Source organism: Lactuca virosa, chromosome 4 (assembly GCF_052849685.1).
Source record: "Lactuca virosa cultivar CGN04683 chromosome 4, Lactuca_virosa_CGN04683_v6, whole genome shotgun sequence".
Taxonomy (NCBI): domain Eukaryota; kingdom Viridiplantae; phylum Streptophyta; class Magnoliopsida; order Asterales; family Asteraceae; genus Lactuca; species Lactuca virosa.
In genome coordinates, this window is record NC_136429.1 from 342,120,772 (window position 1) to 342,138,503 (window position 17,732).

The following is a 17,732-nucleotide window of genomic DNA, read 5'->3' on the forward strand; positions in this document are numbered from 1 at the left end:
CCTGACTGAGGACAAGTGTTTTGCGGCCAAGCCTGTGAGTGAGAAGATCAAAGACTGCGATCGGTTGATCAAAAAGGTACAATCCATCCTTGAATCACTTAAAGTTCCAATAACAGATTACGAAGAAGAATTAAATGAATTAAAATTTAAATTTTCTAACTTAAGTGGTAGTCTCATGCAAACTCGCTTAGCGAATTCTAACCTAACTGACCAACTCAGCAGGGTGTCTTCAAAAAGTGAGGAGAGAAGGATGTGGATTGAGCTGAAGGAGGCGGAGTTAATTAGGGTTAGGGATGAAAGTATTTATTTACAAAGAGACAATTTAAAGTTTTTAAAACAAAGGAATGTTTTTTGTTTAATTGCTAAGCGTTTATACTTTAATATTGCTCAATTGCATTTAAGTTGTGAGATAGGAAAGAAGATTCATAAGATGATGTTACCCTTCCTTGAATTTAAGGAGGATGAGGTCATAGCAGAATGTGAATCAGTAGTGTCCTCAGAAGAAACGTCAATTCATTACAAAATCGGACTGGACAAGATAGAAACTTTCATTGACTCTAAGGAACATAAATGTATGCTCAAGGATCTTTTAGATGAAAATGATAGGTTAAAAATAAAGTCCGAAACTATTAAATCATTTGACTCGTCTAACGCAAAATTGATTTCAGAAAATAAAATGAACTTATAAAATACGTCTGAATTTGATGAGGAAAGTGAGATGAGCGAAATCTCAGTGGAAGATGTAGTTGATTGCTTAGAGTTTATGAAAAGCGAAACCAAGAATGAGAAACCCCTCATTTCTGAAAATTCGGTTGAATTCGCTCGATTGTCGAAAGAAACGCCACAGAAACTCAAAGAAAAAGCTATGATCTATCAAAAGGTTCAAACTGTGCCGAATCAGGTATATGCAGTTACAGGGGTCACTGCTAAACAAACAGCAGAATTAAAGATCTTGGTCGACAAAGACAATGCTGAAGGATGTGACGATTACTTCTGGTCTGCCCCTATTGACAACGCAGACGAAACCGTGGGCTTATCTGAGCAAACTTCATGGAGGGTTAAAGGAAGATATGTTGCTGAACCCATCAAAAAACCCTCAAGTTTCGACAAACCAAGCACAATTGGAACCAAAGAAATCCCTGAAGAACCGATGACAGAACCAACTGTTCCAACAAATACAACCGAAATTAAAAAGGAGAAGCCAAAGGCTAGCTTCAATATCCACAAATCACAGAAGGAGTTAGCTGAACAGAAACGCTTAAGAAATCAAAGATACGGAAGGAATCTGAATGAGCGAAAACGTCACTGGGAATCCCAAAATCCCAACTACGTACCTCCTAAGAAAGAATCAACGGATAGAGGAAAGGAAAAACTGAAAGGAAAAGAAAACTTCAGCCCAAATTCCTACTATTCCAAATCTCAGAACCGAAAGTCTACTTTCGGTTCCCAAACTAGCGTACCGAACTGAAAGACAAGTTTCGGTCCCCACATGGACTCACAGAACCGAAAGACAAGTTTCGGTCCAACCGCCAAGGCTAACAACCAAAAGCCTACTTTCGGTCCCAACAACAGCACTCAGAACCGAAAGTCGAGTCTCGGTCCTAAGTCTAGTTTCGGTCCTTCTAACTCCCAAAGAAAATTAACTTCAATGAAGGAAATCAAAGGCAAGGGAAAGCTTGATTCTGAGTTCAATAATAAGAAAAAGTCAGCTAAACCTAGGATTCAAAAGAAAAGTACTTAACCAGCTAACAACACACCAACTAATGCACCAAAAATTAAACAAGATAAAACAAAAATCAAGGTGTATACCATTAAAAGAAAAGATCAAACGACTCTAGTTAAAAGAACATATTTAGTTGATATTTCTTCTGTACTTCCTTTTTCTGTGAAAAACTCACCAGGACCCAAGAAACTTTGGGTTCCTAAATCTGCTTAAATTTGCAGGTAATCAGTGACGAGCAGTTCGATGATGAATGGTATATAGACAGTGGCTGCTCGTGTCACATGACAGGAAGGAAGGAAGAACTGAGGGAGTTTCGGTCCCTAAAAGATGGTGGGTGTGTAAATATGGAAATAACTCCTATGGAACAATCAAGGGATATGGTATGATTACCAATGGAGATTTCTCAATTCAAAAAGTGGCGTATGTGGAAGGATTGCAACATAACCTCATCAGCGTGTCACAATTAGTTGTGGGAACAGATCTGAAAGTATCATTTGATGATGAGTGCTCTAAAATAATAGAAAAGCAATCGAAAAAGGTTCTGCTAAAGTCTGAACGCAAAGGAGAAATGTATCCTTTAAATCTCAACCCAATACGAGGAAAACCAGCAATATGTCTGCTGTCAAAGGCGAACACTGATGAAAGATGGTTGTGGCATCGACGTCTATCGCACCTGAACTTCAAAGACATTAATAAGTTGGTGCTTGGTGATCACGTTCAAGGCCTCCCTCTTCTCAAGTTTGACAAGGAACATCTGTGTGCTGCATGTGAGATGGGCAAACAAAGCAGAAAGAGCCACCCTACACGAATTAATACAAAGATTGTTGAAGCTCTTGAACTATTACACATTGACTTATGTGGACCTTCGGCTATCGAGAGCATCGGTGGTAGTAAGTACATTCTTGTTATTGTAGATGATTTTTCTCGCTTCACCTGGGTTTTCTTTCTTAAGCAGAAATCAGATGCTACTCCCAAGTTAAAGACATTTATCAAGCAAGTGGAAGTGCAGCTGAGAAAGACGGTGAGGAATATCAGAAGTGACAACGGTCTGGAATTCAAGAATAACGATTTTGAGGACTTTCTGGCTGACAAGGGGATAACTCACAATTTTTCGGCCCCTTATACACCACAACAGAATGGGATTGTTGAAAGACGAAATCGTTCTTTGTGTGAGGCAGCCAGAACCATGCTCAGTTTCGCTTCTCTTTTGTTATACTTCTGGGCTGATGCAGTTGCAGCCGCGTGCTACACTCAGAACCGATCATTGCTCAACAAGAGATTCTCAATCACTCCATATGAGATCATAAACAATCGAAAGCCCAACGTCAACTTTTTCATGTGTTCGGTTCAAGGTGCTTCATCTTCAATTCAAAGGAGAACCGAAACAAGTTTGAGGTCAAAGCAGATGAAGGAATTTTTCTAGGATATTCACTCTCTTCAAAAGCTTACAGAGTGTTAAACAAACGCTCCAAACAAATTGAAGAAACATATTACGTCACCTTTGACGACAATTATATGAAGAAAGTGCAAAGGAGTGCAAATGAGTTAAGTGAAATATTTCCTGAATCTGGACAGGTCTCGGTTCCTATATCCAACTTGTTTGAAGAGTACATTCGGTTATTCGATGAACCAGAGAAAGCGGCACACTCAGAGGCGAAAGCAGCAGATAACAAAATTGATAATCTCAAGAAGATCATAGATGAAGCTGCCAAAGAAATGGAAAGTGAACCTCCTAAAACTATAGGTGTTCAATCCTCAACTGACTCTCCCATCAACGGCTCAATCTTCAAAGGGGGAGAGTTCTTCAGCACCAAAGACAACCGAAATATCTTTCGAGGGGGAGAGTCCTATTCAATCCCCAACTCCTAAAGGTCCAAGCGAGGGTGAACATACTGCTCCAAACCTACCCAATAGTAGTCCAATCGAGGGAGAGGATCCAACTCCCACAAAGGATGCATATTCTGATGCTGCCACTGGTTACACTTTGCCAGTCGAGGGGGAGAAAGAGAATGCAACTGACGAAGGCGAAGATGATCAATCAGAACTTGAAGAGGAAGTGAATGCTGAATTGGATCCAGCATATGACCCACATTATCCTCCGTTAATCAAATGGACCAAGGACCATCCCAAAGCTCAAATTATTGGAGAATCATCTGAAAAAGTACTCACTCGCTCGCAGTTGAAAGCGAAACAAACTGCATTATTCTCTAAAGTTGAATTCTGTATGTTTAATTCATTCATATCCAAGGTCGAGCCGAAAACAGTTAATGCTGCACTTGATCATTCTGATTGGGTTCAAGCAATGCAAGATGAGCTCCATGAGTTTGAACGCAACCGAGTTTGGAGGCTGATTCCTACACCAAAGGATGCTTCAGTGGTAGGCTTAAAATGGGTCTTCAGAAATAAATTAGATAAAGAAGGGAATGTCATTCGCAACAAGGCTCGGTTGGTGGTGAAAGGTTATTGCCAAGAGGAAGGAATAGATTATGAGAAAACCTTCGCTCCAGTAGCTAGGTTGGAGTCAGTTAGAATCTTCCTGGCATATGCTGCTCATAAAAACTTCGAAGTTTTCCAAATGGATGTTAAATGCGCTTTCTTGAATGGGGAACTAGAAGAAACAGTGTATGTTGAGCAACCTCCCGGGTTCGTGAATGAGAAATTCCCTTATCATTGCTATGTGCTGGATAAAGCGGTATATGATTTGAAGCAAGCACCGAGAGCCTGGTATGAAACTTTAACTCGCTTTCTGAAAATGTCGAAATTTAAGCAAGGTTCGGTTGACCCAACCTTCTTCCGAAAGAAAGAAGGCGAACATCTAATGATAGTTCAAATTTATGTCGATGACATCATCTTCGGCTCCACGAATCCTAGCTTAACAAATGAATTCAGGAAGTTGATGGAGACTAAATTTGAAATGAGCGTAATGGGTCCGATTAATTTTTTCCTTGGTTTGAATATTAGACAGGGACCAGAAGGTATCTTTATTAACCAGGAGGCGTACACAAAGACCCTGTTAACAAAATTTGGCATGACAGGAGACTCAAAAGTGAAGGTTCCTATGGCGTTTGGCACCAAGTTAACACCTTCTCTGGAAAAACCTGCTGTTGACATAACACTATATCGACAAATGATAGGGTCCCTTATGTATCTAACAGTTAGTAGACCGGACATTATGTTTTCTGTTTGTTATTGTGCTAGGTTTCAAGCTAATCCAAGAGAACCTCACATGGTGGCGGTGAAAAATATTTTTCGTTACCTGAAGCGAACATCATCTCTCGGTCTCTGGTATCCTGCTAGATCTGGATTCTTCATTCAAGCCTTTTCTGATGCTGATCTTGGAGGATGTGGTCTGGACCGAAAAAGCACTACAGGTGGATGCCAATTTCTTGACGGAAAACTGGTTAGCTGGCAGTCCAAGAAGCAAACATGCGTGTCACTTTCAACAGCCGAAGCTGAGTATATAGCTGCATCATCTTGTACTTCTCAAGTCATATGGATTCAAAGTCAACTAAGAGATTACAGGCTAAGTATGAAGAAGATTCCTCTCTATTGTGACTCAGAAAGTGCAATAAGGATATGTCACAATCCAGTACAACACTCAAAGACTAAGCACATTGCACTTAGATATCATTTCATCAAGGATCACGTAGAAGATGGGAACGTGGAAGTGCATTTTGTTCGATCCTCTGATCAATTGGCTGACATATTCACTAAAGCCTTACCTGAAGCGAGTTTCAATAAAATTCTACAAGGCTTGGGAATGATGGAAGCAGAGTCGGTATCGAATCCTTAATTCAACACCTAAAAATTAGACAAGCGAAATGGAGCGAACGCTCGGTCAATTTCGGCTCCATAATTTTCGGGAACCGAAATGAACCGACCGCTCGGTCTATTTCAGCTCTGGAATTTTGAGGAACCGAAATGAACCGACCGCTCGGTCTATTTCGGCTCCATAATTTTCGGGAACCGAAATGAACCGACCGCTCGGTCTATTTCGGCTCTGGAATTTTAAGGAACCGAAATGAACCGACCGCTCGGTCTATTTCGCTTCATTCCTTTAAGATAAGGTTTCGGTTGTACATTTTGTTCAAAGAGTGTTTTATGCAAAATTATTTTCTTTTTCTGTTTTTATTATTTTTCAGAAAACTTCAAAAATCCAAAATTATTTTCTTTTTCTGTTTATATTATTTTTCAGAAAACTTCAAAAATCCAAAAATATTTTCTTTTTCTATTTTTATTGTTTTTCAGAAAATTTCAAAACTTCAAAAATATTTTTTTTGTGGTGTGTTTGTTTGTTTGTTCCTTTCATTAGGTCACACGTGTATCAGTGCAACAAAATTTGGAGCTAAGACATGTATAATTATTTCCATAAGAACTAGTTAAGGGTCCCTAGAAGCATGCTGCAACATGTTGACCAAAGCCTCTACGACTTAGAGCAAGGCCCTAATGATTCGATCTCTACCTATCGTTTCTTCCCAAGTAGGCTGTTCAGATCAACTCAATCTAGAGCTACCTTACTCTTCTCATATGAGTTAAGAGTTTTTCTGCTTAGTCACGTCTTTATAGCAGAAGGTACTTTCGGTTCCTTAACCACCCTCCTTACTTTCTCCATCAACTTTCGGTTCATCACTGTAACCCTTGAGACTCTCAGTTTTTACCACTGAGGTTTAAGGTTGCACAAAATATGTGTTTATGATCTTAGATATGTATACCACGTACTGAGTGAAACCCACAATCCAATACCAACAACGAATTGACGGTGAATTGTCCTATTCAAGATGTTACTAGTTACCGAATGAAATCTCATTTTTATTTTTGAGTGATCTTTTATGAATTTGTCTAACACCAAGGCTTTTTCTTCCCATAAAGATCCAGTTTCTTTTTGTTTTTGAGATTTCTATATCTTCTTTAGTCACTATAAAATATATTCTACCTACTTGTTCAACAGACCACATCGGTCTCACAAGTACTTCTTCCAATGTTCGGTCTTATGTTAAGCATCGACGTTCGGTTGAAGATAAGCTACCTTAAGCATATGACTTAAAAAGAAGCCTTTCAATTTTTCTCTACAAACATTTGATCGTTATTTCACGGGAACCCACACAAACACTTCAAGTCTCTCTTGACTTTGAAGGAAGCGATTCTTGCCCGGAATCCCCTGCTTTCTGTCTTATAATGAGACATCACTCACATCCAATACACATTTGCTTTATTTCTTTATCTTTTGTCACTCTATTGCACGAAAATTTTAATTTTCCAACATTCTGGTTGTTGTTGGTTCGATTTGTGTTTATTTTTTGGCGAAACAGGGGTCATTCTACATCTTGGAGCGAAACTGAATTTCAAACAACGATTGAGGATAAGGATTTGGGCGCGTGAATTTGAACGGTCGAGCTAACCACGCGTGCTGACGTATACCTGGGAGTAACCAACCTGTCACATCACGCTTTTTCAGGCGACGTTTTAGTGATCGCGTCATTATCATGATGATTTTTCTCTCTCCTGGCAACGGTATATAAAGGGTTTCTACTTTTATTTGTCTTTTACCAGCAACAAATTCTCTCCAATTACAAAGCAAGTTCAAACTGTTCATCTTCTTCCTTCGATCAACAATGGCGACTTCTTCATCCGTTCACGATCAGACTGCTTCGTCCACATTGCTTTCGATCAAGCCCAATCAGGACATGATTATTGAACTCAATCCGTTTCTGTACGACTCGTATATGCTGCAGGTGGTTGAGTGTTTGAAGTATTCTCCACTGGTTCTAGTCCTAACACAGGTGGAAGCCGTTCCGATGTCCCTTCTATCACAAGTTTATTCTACTGCCTCATATGACAAGAACAAGGAAAGAATCTACTTTCTAATCCATTCTAAAAAGGCTTCTATTTCAAAAGGGAGATTTTGTTCCTTGTTGCACCTCGCTGTGGATTCATCTGTGATTTCACCCGATTTCATCACCACTACTCAGCTTTTCTCGATGCTGTACGAAATGGGATACACTGACGTGCTTACAACAATAACGAAGGTTAAGAAGTCCTGCCTACCGTCCCCATGGAATGGCCTGCTTACTCTTCTTATCAAGAGTTTGGCGGAGAGAAGTGATGGATCTGATGGCACCAGCAAGGCTTTCCTAACCCTTCTCTACGGCCTTTACAATGGTCTCAATCTTGATTATGGGACGATCATTTGGTCTCAAGTGGTGCAAAGCCTCAACACTACAACGAGGCATTCTGAAATTTCATGTGCACGATTCTGGACTCTCATTACCAGAAGGGCGATAAATTCTTTGGAAATTCCGGTGATGAAGGATGCCCTAGTTGCGTCTATTGCTACGTTTCACCCCAAGAAAATCATAATTTCTGATCCTCTGAAGTTCCCTCACATTGGCTCTATCCCTGAGACAATGTATATATGTGTTACAGCCGAAAGTAAACTCATAGCTGATTATCGAAAACTTCCTCCCAAGGAACCGAGAGTTCTATCTCCTGAACAGCAGGCTGCCCTAGATGCTGTTGACAAGCCGAGTAACCGAGGTAAACGGATTTCTACCAAGAAAGAGCCAAAAGAGGAGGATAAGTCTAAGTCTACCAAGACCAAGAAGCGAAAGTCTGATAAAGGGGATTCTTCTAAACCGAAGAAGATTAAAAAGATGGCAAAAAGGTCCAAGAGTCCTACTCCTCCTAGCTCAGAAAATGACGAGGAAGGTGAAGAAGAGGAAATTCGTCGTGCATCACCGAGAGGTAACACTCCTCCCCGATCTCCTACTCCAACTGAATCTCCTCATAACAAACTTCCAACCCTACCTCCATCACCGAAACTGACAGTTCCAGTTTCGGTTCCTCCTATTCCCCCATCTACCACATCTCCAACAACAACTTCCTTACCATCACCACCAGTTTCGTCTATTCCTATTTCTACAACTCCCATCTCAACTCCTATTTTTTCCCAATCCACTACCACCACTATTCCTGAACCGACAGTAGGAGTCAACGTATCTGATACGGGGGCGACTACTGAAACAGAACCCCCAGTTACTTCTACACCCCTTTCACCATCACCTTCAACCGACTCCGGTGCCACTCTCGGTGGTGCTAATGATGAGTATGATTCTACATACTTCAGTCCCTATAGGCTTCCTACTGATGAGGATGATGATGCTCCAGTCACAAGACAAAATCTACAGAGCATTCATGACAAGCTTGATAAATTGCTTGAGGACAGCAAGTCATACAGTGGTGTTGTACTCAAGGCTTTTCTGGATACAGCTCTAGAACAATACACCGATTCCATTGAAAAATCCACCAAAGCTGTTAATGAGTCTACCTCCTCTTGCAAAAAGGCCACCACTGATGTTCTTGAAATTGTACATAGTACTCAGATTTTTCTTGAGTCACTTAAAGGGCATGCTGATACAAATGCAGCAAAGGTAAATGCTTCTGTGGATTCTTTCTCCAAGTCTCTTCAAGAAGAACAAACTAAGTTTGAGGCTGTGCGTTCCTCTATCCAAGCCGAGAACTCTTCACTTATCAGTTCAGTGAATTCTCTCCTTGAATCTCTTCACGCTGATTTGGCGAAAGAAAGTGCTTTGAAGGAAGAACTTGCTCGCCAAACATCCATAGTTGAAGTACAGAAAGTGCAGCTAGCCCAAGCAGAAAAAGAAATTTCTTTGTTAAAGACTGAAAGAGCTGTTTTTCGCAGCTGTGCAGGGGATGTGAAGGATATGCTCACCAACATTCTTGGTGCTCATGATCCTATCCTCACTTTGACCATTTGGAATCATCTTACAACCAAATTTCTTCCCGCCCTTGCATTGTTACACGAGATGAAGGGTGTTTCGGAGAGATTTATTGCTCCAAAACAAGGGGGAGAGGGTGCTCATCAACCGAAGGTTAAGACTGAAACCGAAACTGCTCAACCGAAGGTCAAAGTTACAACCGAACTGAAGGATAATGTAGCTTCAGGTTCTGGTCAACAAGAAAAGCAAAAGGAGATTGATGATGATAGCAGTAACGAATCCGGTGAAACTATTGCTGAGGCTCTTAAGCGAAAGAAGAGAGACAAAGAGCTTGATGAAACCTTGAAGGTTGTAAGGGAAGCAGAGGAGAGGGAAAGGAGAAACAAGGAAGAAGAAGAAGCCTTGAACTGCAAGAAGGCCTTGTTTCCCTTATGGACTAAAGATGAACTTATCAATCAAGCTATAGAGTTTCCAAGTGTTTATTGGTTGGAACCTGTTGCTTCGTTTGACTGTGATAATTCTAAGGAATCGCAGTTCGATATGCCGATAACAAGAAAGGCGTTCACGTTTCACTGCTTTGATTCGACTGCTGAGGTTCCTTTTCCTCATCCAAAGGTTGACCGAGAGCTTATTGATTTCTATCTGAAGTATGGACAACCTCAGTACTTGACATGGAGCGCACAGAAAATAATCACTGTCAAGGTACTGAAACCTACGTCTGCTGGGAGATTTGTAAATGTCAATTTCAAAATCACACGAGGTTCTGCAAACTCGGTGTCGATTATATCTCTAGCAGATCTTCCAAATCTAAACCCTCATGATTGGATTTTATTATTCAATATTCTTCTTACAAATCCGAGGGAATATGAACCAATTTTGGAACATTTGAAGAGGATGTTGGCTTCTTACATCCATGAGGTTGCAGCTATGGATCAAGAAATAGCGAAAGTAATGAACAAGAAACCGACCATCAAGCCAACATCGAAACCAGGAGATGTGAATAAGATGAAGATGGGCCAAATAGATTCAAAACATCTCACTGTGATGTTTACAAAAGGCGAAGCTCACAAATTTTTGTTCGCTCTTGTTGATAAACATTTATTTTCAACTGACTACTTGGAGCACATCATCAACATTATACATCGGTGCAAGCAAAACTCAGAAGCTGACAAGAAGAATTTTACTAACATGCTTCGGTGGTACATAACGTTTCGTCATCATTTGCTGGCTATCATTCCGAAGGTGTTCAAAACAATAAAGAAGACTTCTGCAGCTCAACCGAAGTGAGCTTTCGGTCCCATTGACGCAAAGGGGGAGATTGTTGAGTCTAATTATGTTGCGTCTTGGGCTTTATGTTTTGTATCCGGATTGGGCATGTCCATCCGTGATTATCTAATAGGGTTATACTATAAATATGCATGCATGTATGCATTAGACGGGGTTGATTATTACGTTCATTGTTTTGTATCCCTAAACACCTCTACAGTCGAAGTTCTTAATCGAGCTCTTCTGAGGTGTTGACGTATTAATCATACGACATATTCAAAGCCATTCTTGTGTTCTTGATTACATTCTTAACTGTTTGCTTGCATAGAATCTAACGATCCTAAAAGAACTTTGTTCTAACAATTTGGCTTAAGGACAAATGATGAATGTGAGTCTTGTTTATTAGGCAAGATGAGAAAATCACCTTTCACTAGAACATGCGAAAGAGGTGAAGGATTGTTGGACCTTATCCATATTGATGTATGTGTGCCCTTCATACCTGCCACAAGGGATGCTAATCAATACTACGTGACATTTACGGATGATTATAGTAGATATGGGTATATGTACTTAATCAAAAATAAATCGGAAACTTTTGAAAAGTTCAAAGAGTTTAGGCATGAGGTCGAGAATCAATTAGGCAAGAAGATAAAGATGCTCTGATCTGATAGAGGTGTAGAGTATCTTAGTATCGAGTTCCACGACTATCTTAAGGAATGTGGAATTGTTTCACATTTAACTCCTCCCAGAACACCCCAACTTAATGGTGTAGCTAAGAGGCGTAATCAAAACTTACTTAATACAGTTTGTTCCATGATGAGTCAAGTTTCTCTTCCTATTTCTTTCTCAGGGTATGCCTTTGAGATAGTCGTCCGTATCCTAAATCTTTTTCCCACACAGAAGGTTGCCAAAACACTTCATGGAAAGTACCCTTGCCCACACATATCAAGGTCTGGGGTTGTGAGGCTCTCATGAGACGAGAAACTCATAACAAACTTGAGCCCAAATCTAAGAAGTGTATTTTCATTGGCCACCCTCAAAATTCCTTTGGATACTTGTTCTAGAAACCTAGTGAGAACATGGTCTTTGTAGCTCGAAGATGAGTCTTTCGCGAGAGAGAGCTCATATTCAAAGAGGATAGTGGGAGTGCTATTGATCTGGAAGAAATTTTAGAGTCATCCAATGAAGGAACCTTGAATGACACTGCTCTCAACCAGAGGATGAGACTCCTGTTGAGCCCATTAACAACTCATTACCTCTTCGTCAATCCAGTAGAGGTAGCATGCCATATGGTTTCTATGGTTTTCATATAACTATAGGTGGCAATACATTCATCAGTGATAATACACTGGTGAATTTAGATGAACCTGCTAACTACAAGGAAGCGATGGTGGGCCCTGAGGTTGCAAAATGGAAAGAGGCAATGGACAGTCCTAAATGATAACCAAGTATGGAACTTGGTTGATCATGTACATGGTCGAAAGACAACCGGGTGCAAATGGATCTTCAAGAAGAATACCGATATGGATGGGAAGATACACACCTATTTAGGATGGTTACGAAGGGCTTTAATCAAACCCAAGGGATTGACTATGATGAAACCTTCTCACCAGTAGCTAAGATAAAATCTATTAGGATAATGCTTGCAATTGCAGCTTTTCATGATTATGAAATATGGAAAAATAGATGTTAAAACCGCTTTCCTAAATGGGAAGTTAATTGAGGACGTCTATATGAGTCATCCAAAAGGTTTTTTACATGCCAAATTTCCTGATAGAGTATGCAAGCTTGAGAAATCCATTTATGGATTGAACCAAGCATCTCGCAGTTTGAATCTTTGCTTCCATGATAAAGTCAAAGAGTTTGGATTCTCTAGAAGTGAAGATGAGTCCTATGTATATGTCAAAGCTAGTGTGAGTGTAGTGACTTTCCTAGTCTTGTATGTTGATGACATACTCCTTATTGGAAATGACATTCCAACCTTGCAAGAAGTTAATTCTTGGCTTGGAAAGTGTTTTACTATGAAGGATCTAGGGAAAGCAGCTTATATTCTTGGGATAAGGATTTACAGGGATAGAAAGAAACGCCTTATTGGTCTTAGCCAGAGTACATACTTGGACAAAATACTGAAATGATTTAGTATGGAGAACTCTAAGAAAGGGGTGTTACCCATTCATTGTACTATCAAATTGAGTAAGACTCAATGTCCCAGTACAAATGAAGAGATAGCTGGTATGAGTCGAGTCTCATATGTTTCGGCTGTAGGATCGATCATGTATGCTATGACAAGTACTCCCCCTGATGTGGCTTACGCATTGAGCATGGTTAGTTGATTTCTAGTAAATCCTTATAGAGCCTATTGGACTACAGTGAAGAATATTCTCACGTATTTGAGAAGAATAAAAATACATGTTTCTAGTTCTTGGTAGCAATGATACGTTGAGAGTGAGTGGTTACAGTGACGCCAATTTTAAATAGATAAAGACAACTTATGTTATCAACCTGGCTAGGTATTCTTGTTAAATGGTGAAGCGGTGACTTGGAAGAATTCCAAGTAGGAAACGGTGGTTGATTCTACTTTTGAATCAAAGTACACCGTAGCGAGTGAGGCATCAAATGAGTAGCTTGGTTGAAGAACTTCATTGAAGATCTCAGAGTAGTATCGACCATTAAAGAGCCAATAGAATTCTTCTGCGATAGTGAAGGCACGGTCTCTTTGACTGAAGAACCAAAGAATCATGGTAGATACAAGCATATCGACAGAAAGTACCATTACATATGTGACATCCCGAAATTTAGGGCTAATATTATAGACGACCAATTCACCGCGAATCTCGTTGTAACTTGACTTATTGAGTTTTAGTGCATCTAAAGTATAATAAATAATTTTATTTTAATTATTATATGATGTTAGATGATACCTTACTTCCAAATGCGTAGACTATCAACTGAATCAAACCGCTTAAACGGCAACGCTAATTAATGCGTCTGAAAAACTGGAATTTTGCATTAAGCAACTTTGAGCAAAACAAACATTAAAATATTATAGTACATGTTCCCCTTGTTTCCGAAATTATAAAGAACGTCCAAAACGGAGTTCGTATGCAAAAAATACGGCGGTTTTAAGAAAACAGACAGTAAAACACTTTTTCTTTAATCGCATAAAACTAATTTATTACATAAAATAAAAAAGATGAAAAATAGCTACTTATTATTACATGCTTCATGAATAAAAGAATACTACAAACCATTTTCACAAGTCCACATGAAATAACAACACAAATGGTCCATGACTTGTTTATGCACTCTAAAATACATATAAACATAAAACAACCTTTGTTTTTCTAAGAAAACTTTAAGTGATAAAAAATGCATGTAAACTTTTGTCACAAAAATAACAATTATAAAATTGTCAAAGAAAATATGTATGAACTCATTTTTATAAAAAAATAAGTTATCCATATTCCAAAAAACTAAGATTTCCAAAAATCATAAAGTCTAAAAAAACTTGCAAGGTAGCTCTTGATACAAATTGTTGGGTTTTAGTTCAGTAATAGTTTCAAAAACAAGATATTTTAGCAACCAAAGACTTAAATTTTTGAACAAATATAAACAAGTTATAATCTACCAAGGATTATCTTGCAAGGAATGAACAGATAAAACACCAAACATAGAAGAGAGGAAGAAATAACAACCTTTGTTATTATTTGGGTCATTAAGGGAAGACTTGAAGTTGATGAAGAATCTGGAACCTTTGAGACACCAACAATGATCAAACTTGAAGTTGATGAAGAATGTGGAACCTTTGAGACACCAACAATGATCCAACTTATGCAAAAATGCTAGTCTTTATGTGAAACTTTTAAGCTTGAAAGTAAAAAAACCAAGTATTACTTTCAAGAAAGCAAAAACAAGTAACAAATCTTGTAACACTCAAAGCAATAGAGAAAGAAAGAGAGGGAGGAGCTTAGAGGGTTATAGTTTTTTGGTCTCCAAGAGTGACCAAAAATGAAAGCCTCATGTGTTGTCTTAAAGTTGAAGCAATATCATTTAGTCCTTAACCCTTTAAGCACTTATACACAAAACAAACATGTCTCCCATGTATGCAAACCATGGTTGTTACTTTTGATTAAATAAATAACAAACCCATGACCTCTCTTTCCCTCCTCATTCATGACAACAAGAAGAAAAAAAATAAGGATTTTTATAAATTTTATAAACAAGTTTATAAAATATAAATTTTAACTTTTTGGTAAAAGACAAAATGATTTATCTAGTTCATAATATTATACACAACTTATTAATTCATGCCATATGATTTAATGTGTTACTTTTCATTGCAAAATTATTATTTCCATGAAATAAATAATTTTCAATTAATTATAAGAGTTTATGAATATTTATTAAAATTAATTTCTAATTTCTAATAAATAATCAATCATATCAAGTTATTGTTAGTATAACCATTAAGATCATATGTTAATTGTCAATATCATTTTAATATGATTATTAAACATACAAGACTTCTCATAATGGTCAAAACTTCTCTATATGTCTTAGGAACATTCATTTAAGATTTCGTGAAGATCCAACAGTTTGATCTATGGGGTCATCCATACATTGATGTAAAGTATTCAAAAACGAAAATTCCAAATATTTTCTCTTTTGTCTGGACTCTTCAAGGATTGTAATTAAGGGTTTGGAGTTGCCCCTAGAACGAAAATGATGATGAAAAAGATGTCATTCTTGTTTTTAAACCCTAATAGGGTTTATTTTGGCAAATTTAACCCAAATGGTCCATAAGTTTCAAAAAGTCTTCACATTTTAAGTTTCAAATGTACCCCTTTCAACCCCTTGTGTCCATGTCTATTTCATTTTAGGTTATTAAAGTTGTTTCTTCAGTTTTAAAATCAATATAATATTATTAAATAATTAAAATACAAAAATAATAACACAATGAAGAACAAGATGTTACTATTTTGTCTACATAGAGTTTCAAACGGTATAAATTGTTTTGTGTTAGATACCCACCAAGACGTAATTAGGAGTCGCCACATTTTGCAAGACATATTGGTTGGCAACACAAGTACATAACAGTCAACTAATTTGATAGATTATGCTATAATAAGTTATTGGCTATCAATAATTATTCCATCAACGTCGTCTTTGGTTTTAAATGTTACAAATGGTATCATAGTAGATACACACCTAAGACGTAATCAGGACCGGATACATTTTGTAAAGCTTATTAATTGACAACGACATGGACTACTTAAGTGGATATCTTGTTCTATCCCATCACACCAACTACGCAACTATAAGTATTAACCGTGCACAAATTATATATCCTACCAAGTTATGGGTTACTAATAAATTTAAACATGAAATATAATATCATAAAATTTACCACTAACTTTATTTATGGATGCATAATTTTCCAAGGCTATTTACTTTAAAGTCTTTAAACTTACAAAGATAATATTATAAACATTCACAAGCAACTCATACTGTCATAGTCGCGTTACACAATGGAGACAGTGTGATATTTGATTCTCTAAAAAGATATGTCAAGAAGGATATATCTTTCGAATACAATATTCGACATTTGGATGAAGGTCCCAATCAACATGTGAGCATAAATCACAAATTCACATCACAATGAGAGTAATGGATTGAAAAAACTGCAAGCATCACCTTTGAAGTGCAGCATTTCACAAATCTTAATCTTAATTTATTTTCAACATACTTGGATTTTTTGCAAAGCAATAGCATTCTAATTCATCATCACTTACCTTTTTGGAGTCGCAAGGTAAAATCTCTAAGACAGAGAAGAACACCTTTTAACCTTTCTTTAGATTGAGGGTCAATTAGATTGCCATCGCTATCGAACTTTGCAGGAGGTTGGAAGGCATTCACGACGAACTCAGGCTTGTTTATGAAATGAAGATCAAGAAAAACTCCAATTTGGCGAAGATGGTACTGTGATCTCCCTCCACCAAACCCTCCTCCAGCACTTACGACCGCAGCAGCTTTATCGGCCCACACATTTGGTGGCCTCGATGCCCAATCTATTGCGTTCTTTAAAGGTGCTACAGTCATCAGATATGAACATTCGTAAGAAAAATCAACGAGATGATGAAGTACATCAAGTCAAAACGAATTTCAGTTTATGCAATATGTTTAAAATCAACAACACTTTTGAAGTTGCTTCGATTTGAACGATGGAGTTGAAAGAAGAAATCAAATCACCGGTGATGGAGTAATTGTATTCAGGAGAAGCGAAGAGGAAACAATCGGACTGAAGAATTTTCTGACGAAATTCCTCAACTACAGCCGGATATTTGCCGTCGACTTCCAGATCCGTGTTCAGCATCGGTAGAGGCGAGACGTCGACATATTCGATTGTTATTCCATCTATTGACTCACTCAACTCAATTGCTGCGATTAATTTGATTATGTCAGACCTGATTTCGAGTTCATAAAAAGAGAAGCTAACAGGAGATCGTAAGAATAAAAAAAACAAGAGACAGTAGAGTGGTACCAGATCGGAGGAGGCCACGGTTGGAAGAAGCTTTGCGAAGTGATCCGCAGATAGCTACAACTTTGATGAGAGGTTGGGCTGACATGGTGGATTCGATTTCTGTGCCAAGCGAACCAAGAGGCGTATTAGGACAAAGTGCTGCACTTTTGTTGGTGGCGCCGGCTAATAAAGCCTGTAATTGTGGCTTAATGACAACATAATAATTGAGAGAAGATTAATCTTGGAAAAATTATAAAAAGACCTTTATGTTTGTCGGAAAATTAAGTTTAACCCCAACAATTTTTTGGGTGTGTAGAAATATGAAGGGAAAATAACCGCTATAGATATTTTTTGGGGTTGAATTTTAAAATATAGACACAAAAAATTGGATTTCCGGGTATAGACATGAATTTTTGCGGTTGTAAGCTCTGAGGGCTCCGCGGAATCTACTGTAGCTCCGTGGAATGGCAAAATCATAAATAAATCA

The 17,732-nt window shown here is 38.2% G+C and overlaps 1 protein-coding gene across 1 annotated transcript; it reads right to left on the bottom strand.

The window, feature by feature from the left end:
• Positions 1–16,158: 16,158 nt before the first annotated feature.
• LOC145108607 (NAD(P)H:quinone oxidoreductase-like) lies at positions 16,159–17,448 on the bottom strand. The gene is made up of 3 exons (XM_079045643.1): positions 17,267–17,448; positions 16,975–17,163; positions 16,159–16,814 (listed from the first exon to the last, which is right to left on the bottom strand). Exons 1-3 carry the CDS (start codon positions 17,349–17,351, stop codon positions 16,510–16,512), a joined length of 579 nt encoding a protein of 192 aa, XP_078901769.1. The 5' UTR covers positions 17,352–17,448; the 3' UTR covers positions 16,159–16,509.
• Positions 17,449–17,732: the final 284 nt, after the last annotated feature.

Bases quoted from the DNA above. Each gene is read 5' to 3' on its own strand.
- LOC145108607 (XM_079045643.1), bottom strand. From the start codon at position 17,351: ATGTCAGCCCAACCTCTCATCAAAGTTGTAGCTATCTGCGGATCACTT. The intron at 17,164-17,266 runs GTACCACTCTAC...AATTAATCGCAG, and splicing joins CCGTGGCCTCCTCCGATCTG to CAATTGAGTTGAGTGAGTCA. The intron at 16,815-16,974 runs GTGATTTGATTT...TGATGACTGTAG, and splicing joins ATACAATTACTCCATCACCG to CACCTTTAAAGAACGCAATA.